This window comes from Gracilinanus agilis, chromosome 3, assembly GCF_016433145.1.
Source record: "Gracilinanus agilis isolate LMUSP501 chromosome 3, AgileGrace, whole genome shotgun sequence".
Lineage (NCBI taxonomy): Eukaryota > Metazoa > Chordata > Mammalia > Didelphimorphia > Didelphidae > Gracilinanus > Gracilinanus agilis.
The window spans coordinates 148,215,679-148,229,429 of NC_058132.1; the positions used below are offsets into that span (position 1 = coordinate 148,215,679).

At 36.6% G+C, this 13,751-nt stretch overlaps 1 protein-coding gene across 2 annotated transcripts in view; it reads left to right on the forward strand.

The window, feature by feature from the left end:
- Positions 1-10,118, forward strand: part of EEF1AKMT1 (EEF1A lysine methyltransferase 1) — a 27,291-nt gene extending 17,173 nt beyond the window's left edge. For both annotated transcript variants that reach the window (XM_044666133.1, XM_044666134.1), the window contains exons 3-5: positions 3,084-3,166; positions 7,820-8,100; positions 9,930-10,118. In XM_044666133.1, the coding sequence (XP_044522068.1) occupies positions 3,084-3,166; positions 7,820-8,100; positions 9,930-10,075 (510 nt within the window). In that variant the 3' untranslated portion in view covers positions 10,076-10,118. The remainder of the gene's footprint in view (positions 1-3,083; positions 3,167-7,819; positions 8,101-9,929) is intronic.
- The last annotated feature ends 3,633 nt before the right edge of the window (positions 10,119-13,751 follow it).

The window sequence follows — 13,751 nt, forward strand, 5'->3', positions numbered from 1 at the left end:
AGAGAGAGAGTGTGTGTGTGTGTGTGTGTGTGTGTGAGAGAGAGAGACAGAGAGAGAGAGAGAGAGAGAGAGAGAGAGAGAGAGAGAGAGAGAGAGAGAAAATTCTTATGATAAAGATGGAGAGGCAGCATGGTGTGGTGAATAGAGAACTGGACTTGAAACAGGAGCACTGTTTTTCAAGTCTCACTTCTGAGATGTACTGACCATGTGACCCTGGGCAAGTCACTTAACTACAAATTAACATGTCTTTATTTTATTTTGTTGTATTTTTATTTGTTAAACATTTACCAATTACATTTTAATCTGGTTCCCTGCTTGATTTACTTGACACCTCCTCTCTAGGCAACTCTAAACCTGTAAGTTCAGAGAAGTATTAACCTACATTGGTAGAGGAAACTACCTTACCTAGAAGTTCCTTATATTGGTGAAATCACAAGTCAGTTCTTTATTTTTATTCTTATGTTAAAGATGGCATTATTGAAGGGTTTGTGGAAAGATAGGCTCACTGGTGCATTGTTGGTTGAGCTACAAATCAACTGTTCTGGTAAGAAATTTGAAACTGCAAAGAAAGTGGCCTAGCTATACTACTACTAAGCCCAAAGAGGATGTGGATAAAAAATATTTAAAGGCCTCATGTAGGTGACATATTTATAAGAGCATTTATTTTCTAGTAGCAAGGAACAAAATATCAATTAGATGATGGATAAATAAATTAAAATAATTGATATAATGGACATTAAGAAATGATAAATATAATAAAATCAGAGAAGCATGGAAAGACTTATATAACTGATGAAGATTAAAGTAAGCAGAGTTAAGAAAAACAGTTTATATGATGGGGAGCAGTTAACTAGATGGCACATTGGATTGAGAGCCAGGCCTAGAAATGGGAGGTCCTGAGTTCAGATATGACCTTCATTATTTCCTAACTGTGTGCTCGTGGGCAAGTCACTTAGGCCCCATTGCCTAGCCCTTACCATTCTTCTGCCTTGTACCAGTACACAGTATTGATTCTAAGATGGAAGGGTTTAAAAATCAACAGCAACAATGCACGATGACTACAATGATGTAAACAGAAAGAACTTATCTCTATGAAAAAACTGAAACTGAATATTGTAAAATTACAAAGAATAAAATTGGCCCCAAAAAAGAGATATAAGAAGACACCTCTCCCCATTCCTTTTCACATGTAGAAGAGAGGGATTCACACTGTATATTTTGTCATAGTTTTTCAATGTATTATTCAGTTTTCCTGAATTTTTCCTTTTTTTGAAAAAAAAAAGTCATAAGATGGCTCTCTAAGAGGGGGAAGGAGAAGGGCTGTAGGCAGAAATGTAAGGGGAAAAAAGATAATCAGTAAACATTTACTTTTTCAAAAGGGAGGAAAAAAATCTCATGTTGGTCAGTGGGTTCCCTGAGCATGCACAGTATTCTTCAGATAACTCTGTTTTTTCTTCCTTATCAAAATTATTTTCTTATATATGTTCTGAATTTTATTTCAAATACTTTTCATCCCTCTTTAGCTATAGAAATGGTAGAATTTTCACCCATGGAATTTTGCCTATTCTTTCTCTAAGCCCTTTAAAAAATCTGTTCTCCCCAGATCTTGGGTATATGTCAGTATGACCAGATTTCCTTTCCTTTTCTATCATAAACTTTCTAAGAAAGAGTAGTCACTTCCCTCCAGAATTTCCAACATGTCTTCCCCAGCAGTCAGTTTTTTTTCCTTGTTGGTGAGAATCATAGCTAGAATAGAATTCCCCCTTGTTCACTGTTTTACCATATATATATATATATATATTTGTTTCAATTTTTATTTTTAAATATTTTTCCATGTCTACATGATACTACTTTACCTTATAAAGAATGAAATGATCATTAAGGCAAGTTAAGAATTGATTAGCTACTCTGCCAAATTAGACTAATCTAAAGATGCCCAATATCTGGCATGAATATTCCCCATAATCTTGTGGTAAAGGCTCTTTGCATACAAAAGGCTTCTGCACCTAGAATCTGAGGCTATCTCTGACTTATTTCCTCATCTGTATATTATAGGGTCTGGATTAGATGGCCTTCACAGTCAGTTCTTGGGCTAAATAATCTCTGAACCTATGAATTTCTGACTGGAGATTCAATTCAAGTGATATCTATTAAGTACTAAATCAATTCTCACAGTTACTTACTGTCCTAATCTCCCCAGTTCCCTCTATTTCCTCAGTACTGTGCTAGGCATTGAAGGGTACAGGAAGGCCAGCAACACTGCCTGTGTAGATAGAGTTCCTAAAACCTTATCTCCTCTTAGTTTCTCTGCCCTTCCTACCTCTTAATAATAGATTTGAGTAACTCTATTACTTCTGATTCAGCCTGGAGCTGGTAAAACTCATCATTTGTCCTAATTCATCATATATTAGAAATCTCAGTCACAAATATTAATTATTACACACCATTCCGAGCAAACTTCACTAGTTCCAAATGTGTACGTGCCCTGCAGGCCAGCTTACAATTTTCTTTATCCCAGTTGTAGGGAAGGAAAATGTGTGTCCAGACACACACAGCTGTACCATAGGTGCTCATTAATTTACTATCTGTAATACATAAATGTAAGCACATTAATGTATTTGGATACAAATGTGTATTTCTTCATCTACCAACAAAGAAACTATTTGATGAGGAAAATGTGGAGGGTTTTGAGGGGCGGTGTAGGTTTGTGCATGTTTCACTGACTAGTTTTAAAAAAAAGTGTTGATGTGTTGGTAACTGCATTTATGATGTTTTTTGATACCACCACCTTGTGGTCCAGCTGAGTTATTTGAGGACCTAAAGAGCTAGTCTATGTTGTGAAACTTTGAAGAGAAACACTTATGGAAAGCTAGTCTAAAAGACTCTTTTATTTAACTTTAATGCCTGGAATATATAGCTTGATGGAGTCAATGTTTAGTATCCATTTACTAGGATGGATTATTGTTTTCCAAAAATATGTCCCTTGCTTTGATTTTTATACATTTGTAAGAGGAAGTTGTTAGATGGCAGAAAGTGTAATGTATAAGCAACAACAGTGATTTCTACCCATCTCCCTTCTGCAGCAATTGAGTCAGTTTTGGTACAGTGAAGAAACAGCATTACGATTAGCTTCTGAAGCTATTATGGCTGCCGGTAAAGGTGGAAGGTAACTTTTAAACTTTTCTCACCATCTCTCAAATCTATTGTCAATAGTCCTTTTTCTTAGTGAAAAATGCTTTGTCTTAGTCTCTTTTTTCTTCTATAGCTAGACTTTAGAGGGAGTTAAAAATGTTTACTTAAGATTTATTTGTTGTATTTTAAAAACTAAAATAGTGGTTTCATAGCTAAGTCATAATAATTTATAGGAACTATTGGATGGATTGGTTGTATTGGGTTGGTTTTTTTTTTTTCAAGATACTGGGTTCAAAAAAAAGAAAAAGAAAAATATATTGGGTGCAAATAACAAGAAAAAGGGCAGCTAGATGGCTCAGCGCCAAGCCTGAAGACAGGAGGTCCTGACTTAAATTGGGCCTCAGATACTTGCTAGCTGTGTGACACTTAAGTCTTAACTGAATGGAAAATAAATTTATGTTGGCTGAGCTCAGAAAAAAGTAGAATGACAGGTGGAACTTAAGCGCAAATTTGAACAAATGAATCAGGATAGCATCACCAGATACCAGGCTGTGAACTTGTATGTGAAAAATCTTGATGACGGTATTGATGATGAGCGTCTTCAAAAAGAATTCTCACCATTTGGTACAATTACTAGTGCAAAGGTGATGATGGAAGGTGGCTGCAGCAAAGAGTTTGGGTTTGTCAGTCACAGAAATGAATGGCAGGATTGTTGCCACTAAGCCATTGTATGTAGCTTTAGCTCAACACAAAGAGGAACGGCAGGCTCACCTCACAAATGCAGAGAATGGCAAGCGTCAGCCCTATCAGCCTCTTTCAGGTTACTGGATGGCAGCTATTCCTTAGACTTAAGTCGCTTAAACCCAATTACCTACTGCCCAGCCCTTACCATTCTTTTGCCTTGGAAATGATACTTAGCATTGATTCTAAGATGGAAGAGAAGGGTTTCAAAAAGAAAAAGGAATTAGTAAGACCAAGTGTAGTGGCTTTTTGTGTTATGATACAAATCAAAAAGAATAGCCTTCAATACCCAGTCAAACTTTGATAAAAAACCTTTTTGATTGTGGTTTAAAAAGTTAATTCTGAACCAGATATTGAAAAATGGAAAAATGGAGCAATATCTATTGTTCCCCCACAGCATCTAGTAGAGTTTAATGAAGTAGCTTTATCTTTGTTTTCATTTTTAAAAATCTGTTTATCCCATATCTATAATGCATAAAATGGTTATTTATGTCCACATGTAGAATAGGAGACGTATACCATGGTTTGTACTAGCACTGAGGCAGATCCTTGAGTGCCCTGGACCAAACTAGACTACTCAATTTTCCCTTTAAAAAGACCAAAATTATAATAAAGATGGCTTATCCTCCAACCACCAAGAAATGGGCTTGAAGCCCTGGGCCCTTTTCATGTACTTATTTCATTCCTAACTTTAAGGAAAGCCAGACTGGGGTTTAGAAGTAAAGGGATAAAGAAATGAATAAATATTTCATTATTAATTTTATGGATTTTGCACAGAGTAGGCCACAGACACAAATAATTTTGTTTAAATAGTCAAGTATGAACATATGCCATTCTGATCCTGTTTTAATTGGCAAGAAAAGCAAACTAGAGGCAGTTCCCAATTTTTATAGGCCTGATTTATATAGGTTGTCCCAAAAGTCTTTGTGCAGTTTTAAGCTTTGATAGTTTATTTGGCAATTAAATGGTTATTGTTAATTAGCTATCATGGTTAATAGCTATTATAGCCAAATAAGCTATTAAAACTTAAAAGTACACTGAAACTTTTGAGATACCTGTATATGTCTCATATACAAATACCCTTCCAGTGAATATTTCTTATAGGAAAACTAGGTAGTAAAATGGACAGAAAGTTGGATATGAAGTTAGGAAGACCCGAGTTCAGGTTTTTTTCCCCTAAACTATTACCTTCTGTTTTAGCATCATTTCTAAGACAGAAGAGCCGCAAGAGCTAGGCAATTGGAGTTAAGTGACTTGCCCAGAGCCACATAGCTAGGAAGTATCTGAGCCACATTTGAACTCAAGACCTCCTGACCTCAGGCTTGGCACTCTCTCCACTGTGCTACCAGCCGCCCCTAGAATTTCCCTTTTTTGTTGATGAAAGTTATGTTTGTTGTAAACTTAACTATAGTATACTAAACCCTCTTCCTCCTCCTCCTCTAAGGAGGCTGGCACTTGAAATCCAATCAGTAAAAGAACCAGAGAAAATAAGTGAAGTTGTTAACTCTGTCCAGAAAAATGTAAACGTTTTTTGAGTTCAGTACCCCTCTGTTATTTCAGCCTTGCAAAAAAAATTCAAGAAACTTAATGGAAGGTCCAGGGAGGATAGGCAGGTACACTTTGAAACCAGAGGGTCACTCTGATGCTTATATGGAACAGCTGTGGGGGAGTCAGGTTCTTCGAGGATGAAAGGATCCATCATTTAGGCCATGTGACTTCTAGAAGGCAACTAGGCTCAGTCACTTTGCTGGAACGCACAGTGAAAATACAGCCAAAAGACAGAGCAGAAAGGAGCCATAATGACTGACAGGTGAATTTGCTACAGGCAGAATGAAGAAGACAGAGATAAAAGTGTTAAATGCAAGATGGGACTTGAAATGGGATCAAAGCCTCTGAGGGTGAAGGAAAACTTATGGAGAATTCATGCAAGAAAGGCCAAAGCCTATGAGAGAAATTTTTGCAGGACTGGATCATGGGATTATAACACTAGAATGGATTTTAGAGATTATTAAATTCAATTTCATTGTTTAACAGACAAAGGTTCAGAGCCTTTGAAACTTTCAGAGTAGAATGAAGAAAGCCTCTATAAAACCAGGAAGGTTAGAAATTCCTGGGCACAATCGGTCAAAGGTCCTGCTCTCATCTTGTAAGACTAGGTAGCAGATTTTAAAAGAGGCTGACAGTTCTAACAGCCTTGTCCTGAATATACCTCAGGCTAGAAGCCTAAGAGTTTGGGACAACAGCCAACCAGGACAGGATTGAGGTCAGGCTGACTCCAGAGAGAAGAAATAAAAAGAGTGAGGTCAGTGGATATTAAGGGAGCTAAGAAAGACCAAGATTTAACTCCTTTTGTGTGTTCCCTGAAAACCAATGCTAAGTGCCTTCACGCCTGTGAGTTTTTAAGACTTAAAACTTTTGTAACTTTATCTTTTTGTTAGGTTAACCCTGTTACTGTAGTTAATAGCATTAAAACCCTTGGAAAACCTAAACAAGGTTATGTGCTTATATAAGAAATTACAGTGTAGAGAAGTTTGGAATTTGTGACCCATTCAGAAGGTTTGGGGTGCATGGTTCACACGTCAGAGAGAGAGAGAGAGGGAGATACCAAGTGAAAAACATGGGAAACAGGAAGCAGTTTAAAGTCTTCAAGTTTAAAAAGTGATCACACAGAGAGAACCAAAGAATGTTCTAATGGATTAGCATTCAAGCAAAAGGTCTCTTGAGGTAGGGGAGAGGGCATGAAACTTAGAGTCCAAAAGGCATGGGATCAGCTCTCATTTCAGATACTTAATTAGCTGTGAAACACTGGGCCAGTCACTTAGCATCTCTGTGGCTTCTTTTCCTCATCCTTAAAACGAGGGAGTTGGACTTAATGACCTCTAAGGTCACTTCAGTTTGAAATCTATGATCCTATGATACATATAGAAGGCCACAGCTCTTATCTTATGTGAGCCTCAGTTTCCTCATCTGTAAAATGTAAATAATAAAGCACCTATTTTACAAAGTTGTTTGAGAATCCCAGTGAGTGTGTGCATGTGTGTGTGTGTGCGTGTCCTATAAAATCACAGCTGTCCTATGCCCAGTTTATCCTGCGTTTTTGTTATTCCTCAGAATTTCCCCCCTTCTCCCAAAAGTGACATAGTGATTAGGTTCTATACTTTGGGTACATTAGGTTAAAGTGGGTTTTGTGAATGAGTCTGAGAATTTAACCATGTCTATAACAGTTTTATGAAAGATACACTTCAACTTCCAAACAATCACCTTATAAAACAGACTTATAGAATACAATGTGTTGGCGAGCAAGGGTACAGGTAGGAGTGGCTCTGTTTCCTAGAGAGCAGATTTTTAAAAAGTTTATAACTAGAGGAAATCAAAGGTTCCAAGTCACTTGTGCACATTGACTCATAAACCAGAAGTTGTTGGGTTTTCTTGTTGGAAACCTGGAATTATCATTCTATGTTTTTAATCATGAAGATTTTTAGGATGAGGTCAGAGCTATTTGGTTTTGTATACTTAAATATTAAGGACTGACAGGTAAACAACAGGGACATTTTAGCCTTTGCGCCCTTTACAGCAGGCTTTTTTCATAATGTGTTCCTGACATTTTAAGTTATTGCCTATTATTAACCACTTTATATGTACTTTCAAATCGCAAAATTATGTTACAGATTTTTTCATGCCGTCTTCTCTCTCTGAGATAGTACAGTGTTACAGATACTATTTTTTAATCTCTAGCTGCAGGTGGTTTTATTGTCTTTTGTCAGTTACATAATCAAATGGAAGCTTTCTCTAAATTCGAAGACTAGAGTGAGGGCTTCTCCTGAAGAGAAAAAAAAAAGTTCAGTAAAGCTCAGTGGAAGTCCAAGCCGATGTTCTTAACAGATGTTTGATATCCTTGTTTAACTTTGAGAAGTCCTTCCTGAACTTGTTCGTTCTTCACTTCTAGGATAGCATGTGTCAGTGCCCCAAGTGTTTACCAGAAATTGAGAGAGTTGAATGGGGAAGACTTTTCCATATGTATCTTGGAATATGACAAAAGATTTGCAGTCTATGGAGAGGAGTTTATCTACTATGATTACAACAATCCTTTAAATTTGCCCAAAAAGCTTATTCCACATAGTTTTGACATTGTTATTGCTGATCCACCTTACCTTTCTGAAGAATGTCTCAGAAAAACAGCAGAAACGATCAAGTACCTAACACAAGGAAAGATTTTGCTCTGCACAGGTACTGTATGTCTCTGGGTATTTCAGTTTTTTCAAAATATTTTGTGATTTCTCATAAGCATCCTATTAAAACTGATGATAATAAATATTTTTATTAGACTATAAGAGTTAACTGAATTAATTTTAAAGGGTTTTACAAAGCTTGAAGTGCTATAAAAAAGTACACACATTTTCATAATATTTGTGTTATGTTATATCTTAAAAGTCTGAACATAATAAGTGGCTTTTAATCTTCACACATAATGTGTTTTCTATTGATTCTCCTTGTATTGTAGTGTTCCTAGGCCACCACCACTTCCTATTTTCCCATACTCCCTGGTTCCTATTCTGTTCTTTCTGGAATAATATTTTTAGCCCAATACTTTAGTCTTTACGTAATATCTAATACCTCCAAGGCTTAGTTTCATTGCCCTCATATGCCAGTCATAAAATGATGAATTTCATGTACATATATATGCTTCTGTTGCAAAGGCAAGTTTTCTGTGTGATAAAATTCATACACCTCTAAGTTAATGGTGTTTTGAAAAAATAAACCTATGTTGATTCTTTTTTTAGTTACGTAATATAAAATCAAATGTTTTTCTTAAGTCTTATCATTTTCTCCCTTTGTCATTCTTAATTTGAAACCAAATTGACCTAATAAGGGTATGGTATTTGCTCCCTATTCCTTTTGTGCTTTTAGTGATTGCAAATTAACTGATGAATATTCCTGAAAATACTAAAACAAACTTAAGCTTAGTGTTCTATAACTATCTTTCAGAATTTTTTCTTTTCTCATTTAAAACAACCTAACTATATTTTTTCTTTTTGAGTTTTTAATGACTCCTTTTGAGTTTTTCAAACTATCAATTAATTACTTTGGCAGTTATTCAGTCAACACATTTATTGAGGGTCTCCTCTGTGCAAGGCATTGTAAACAAGGAAGAGTGAAATAAATCCCTCTCTTCAAGGTGCTTATAAGCAGATAAATACATAAATAGAAATAACCACTGTGCAATGTAAAATGTTCGAAGTGTATTGAAGAGGTACCAAGTGCATCAGAGGTGGGTGCCTCTGATGCTTCCCTCCCTATCCCAGAGTGGCAGGCAACACTCCACCTGACAAAATAGAGCCCAAAGTGAAAGCCTGTCTTCACTTGAAGCAAATCTGGGTAAAGAGAGCTAGATGAAAACATGTTTAGGGATTATTTTTTGTGTGAAGGTAGAATTATTCTTCAAAGTTTTGTCAATATTAATTCATTTTTTTCCTCTCTCCATTCCCCTGTGAAAAATAGTACCCTTGTGCTGCTTTCTAAAAAAAAAACACAAAAAAAAACACCACCACTTCCTTACTATCCATTATAATACATTTTTAGTTACTCTAATCACCAAAACTGATTACAAAAAATATGAATTATTTGCTACTGAAAAAAGAATAGTTTTAGCCTGTTAGAATTAGGGGTGAGTAGTATGCCACCTAGTGTTTAATACCAATGGAGGCTATACAAAGGGGCACTTGTTATTAGTATATTTTTTTGTAAGTACATAAAGGTTTAATACTAGAAAATTTTTTTCTCTGTGGTAAGTAGATGTTTATTTTTGAGAAATAAAACCACTTGTTAACTGTGAAGACTAGTAAGTAGTTGAGTTGTCCCAACCAAGAGCCTGGCCAATCCGACTCCAAGCCATTCTTTCTCTTGAGTATAAGCTTCAACTGTGCAAGACAAAGACTGTATCTTTTTTTTTTTTTTTGTAGGCCTATTTAGAACAGTGTTTGACACATATCTGGTTTGTATGCACTGAGGAAATGCCTTTTAATTGATTCTGATTGATATTATTCTCATTTTGTCAGGTGCTATCATGGAGAAGGAGGCAGCAGAACTTCTTGGGGTGAAGATGTGCAGATTTATTCCAAAACACACTCGAAATTTGGCAAATGAATTTCGATGTTATGTCAATTATGATTCTGGGCTGAATTCTGAAGTCAGTTGTTCATAGCACTATAATAGGAGAGAAGTCCTGAATAAAATGCTCTATTTCCTTAATCCATTCATGGTACTTCTACTAAAAGGGGATTTCCACCACTATATCTTCTGGTCTAGATTTGGTTATAGAAAGATCTTGTCATCTCTTAATTTTATAACCATATTCATCATGCATTTTTATTTCCTAAAAATTCCTCACCAGCTTGAATTCAGTAAGGGTTAATTCTTTGTGCCTATGTATTAAGACCTCAGGGCTTTTCATCCTGGAAGCAAGCTTACCCTTATTCCACATAGGTATATAATAGACAGAACCACAGAGTAGGAACTGAAATAAGGAAATTAGAAAAGTTATATTTCTCCTTTAGGGTTTTAGGAGTGCCCCCTGAGGAACTGAGTTTCTGTTCACTGCTCTTAGCTCAAGCCCCCATTCCAATATGGTTTCCCAAACATCAGTTACCAGTGATTAGCAACCTGATATCATCAAACCAATTAACATCAATTAGTTTTTCCGAAGGGTTTCTTTTTACTGAGAAAATATTGCAAGAACAAATTTAAATACTTTTCCCCAACACACAGGAATATACTCTCCCTTATACTACTGTGGTCCTTGGGGAGAAAGGGTTCAACCTCAAAATAGTAAAAAGCATCCATCTTTACACAAAAACTAAAAATCTAGCTTCTCAGTGTTGATTCACTGGTAGACTTTTTATGAAAGGTGGCTCTGGGTTTTGCTATTTACTAGGTTCAACTGTCTGAGAACTCCAGCATAGACTCCTATCATTGACCTCATGTGACTCACTTTTCCAAACTTTCTAAACTTGCAGGGTCACAACCCAGTCCCTTTTATCTCTGCTATTCTTTCACCAATGACAGGAAAGAATAGACCCAAAACATCCAAAGCAAAGCAGAGCCAAGCCATGTGCTTAAGGTGTCAGTCTGTCCAGGAGAGGACAGTAGGCCAGCTCTTGCTCCCTACCTTTCCTCCTCAATCAAATACAGCCAAGTAAGCAAGAGGACCAAATGGTTCCCCCTGGGAGTCTCAGTTCTACTTCAGTAACAAGCCTAAAAGTACATTGTGAAGAGTTCAGAACTATAATTCTTTTTTTAAAATTTAATTAATTTAGAATATTTTTCCATGGTTACATGTTTCATGTTCTCTCCCTTTCCTCTTCTCTCCCCCATTCCTAGAGCTGATGAGCAATTCCACTGGGTTATACATGTATCATTGCTCAAAACCTATTTCCATATTATTAATATTTGCAATAGCGTGATCATTTAGAGTCTACATCCCCAATCCATTGAATCTTGTGATCAATCATATGTTTTTTTTCTGCATTCCAGAACTATAATTCTTGAACCTGCTCTGATGCTGAAGTAGGGCCTTCCATTCATTTTGCATGCCTGAAAGCACTCTTTTTTAGCCTCCACAAGGTTATGCTTAATTCTGTATGTGGTTGAAGGATGGGACTTCCATTGGCTAATATCCTTTATATCAAACCAAATCCTGCTCCTATCTATAGCATAGTGCAATGAAAAGACTGCTAGACCCAGATTCTGAAGACCCAAGAGTGAGTCCTTGCTCCTGCATTTATTAATTCTGCATAATTGGACAGGCCAATTGAACTCCCCAGGCCTCAGTTCCATTAACTAGAAAATGGGGGGGGGGGGAGGGAGTTGGATGAGATGACTTAGAAAGTCCCTCCTGAGCTTTAAATGCCAAGATCCTCTCATTCCCCACCAATATTGTTATTTGATATTACATTTTGTCTTAGCAGCAATAGTCTGAAGATTTTTGAATAGGAAAACAATATGGTCAGATCTGTGTTAAGTTTGACAGTTGGTAGAGGATAAATTGATTGGAGGCAGCAGAGATTCAAACCCATCTCTGCTTCAAAGAATAAGTCCCCCTAAACACTCATTTTAGCCACCAGTATAGTTTCAACTTGCCCAATCCAATAAACTACCAGAAGCACAGAGACTGTCGAATTATATTGTTATTTTATTCATACATGGATATAGTTAATTTTCATTATTTTGGGATACTACATTTGATTACTGTGTAGATTGACCAAAGTTTCTCCTTTTATCCTCTTTGATTCACTGCTTATGACATCTTTACTACAAGATGGAGAGAGGCAGACATACTCAAATTCAAATCTTTTTGTAACTTGTCAACAATTCTATTAATGACCTAACCTTGAAGGCAAAAATAAACTTGGTTTTTAGTCTTGCCTCTGACCTTAGCTTGGTGACCTTGAACGAAGTCACTCTCTGAACCTCAATTTCACATCTATAAAATGGGGGTGCTAACACTGCCCAGTTCTAGTTACTTACCAGAGTTATTTTGAGTATTGAACAAGATAATTTATGTAAAGAACCTTGAAAACCTTCAATATGTGAATATTGGTTTTTATCCAAATATTTCACATACCAAACTTGGTTACTTTGAACAAATATAATATTAAGGATTCTTAAGAGATCAGAAGTCTGCTCCTACAATACAATATAGTACCACCTGGTTCTTTCCTAATCTCTATATTACCATGATCAGATGCTATTCCCTCCAGAAAATTCTATCAATTTGAGTTTTAAAAGAAACAATTAATTCTGGCACAGACCATGATGCACGTGTAATTAATTCCAGTGTAACTAGCCTGTCTAGCAGTAAGACTTTGCCTATTGTTAATGTGCCCCCCAAGAAAACGCGGCAAATCTTAACACTGATAGTTAACTGTCACCCTTGAAGGAATCTGGGGGAGACCCTGAGAGAGGGCTAAACAACTTCTTTCCTAAAGAGACTTGGACAGCTGAACACTTAAGGCAGAAAGTCAAAGTCACAAGACTGACTGTTGAGTGCCATTTGCAAAGATCTCGTAGAGAGGTGACTGAACTTTTTGAGGGTGAATGAAGGGGTGTTTTGAAAGAACTTTAGCTGCCTTTTCAGAAGGGAACCTGAATGAATTTAACTGTCTCAAGTCCTGATGAAGACTGAACTGAAGGAACCCTTATTTTGTGGACAAGACATTCAGTCTCAATGGGCTTCAATCTCCTCGCTGTAAAAATAAGATGGTTGAACCATAAAACCTAGACCAGTGATGATGAGCCTTTTAGAGACTGAGTGCCCAAACGATGTGAGCCACCTCCTTACCCCAGACAGGGGAGGGAGGAAATGCTCCCATTGGGCAGCTGGGTAGAGGGGCAGGTGATGAGAGAAATGTCATCAGGAGCCATGGAGAGAGGAAGGGAGCAGCACAAACCTATAGAGTCTTTTTTTTTAGCTGTAACATTTTGTGACTTTAAATTCCCATAAAAGGTGACAGAAAAAAAACAAACTCTAAAGGATGCTTCTTTATTGTAGTTGTGGGAGAATCACAAAAAATCAGATTCTAAGCCAACATTGTAGGAATGTAAGAAAAAATAAATTTAGATATGTTTAAACATATTTACACGTAAACATAAGTATAAAATTTAAATTTCCTTCTGCCCTTTCCAAGGCTAAATTAAATACCCCTTCTTATCTCATTCAGATTACTATCCAGGTTGTACATTATGACAAATGCATCTTTACAGGGGAGGAGGTTGTTTCCAAAGAACATGATACTGTCATCCAAGAATGGTAGTTGGGGGGCAGAACAGTGTAATTTGTTGACCCCCATTGTCTCTAGCTTCACAGATGGGCTGATGGCTCA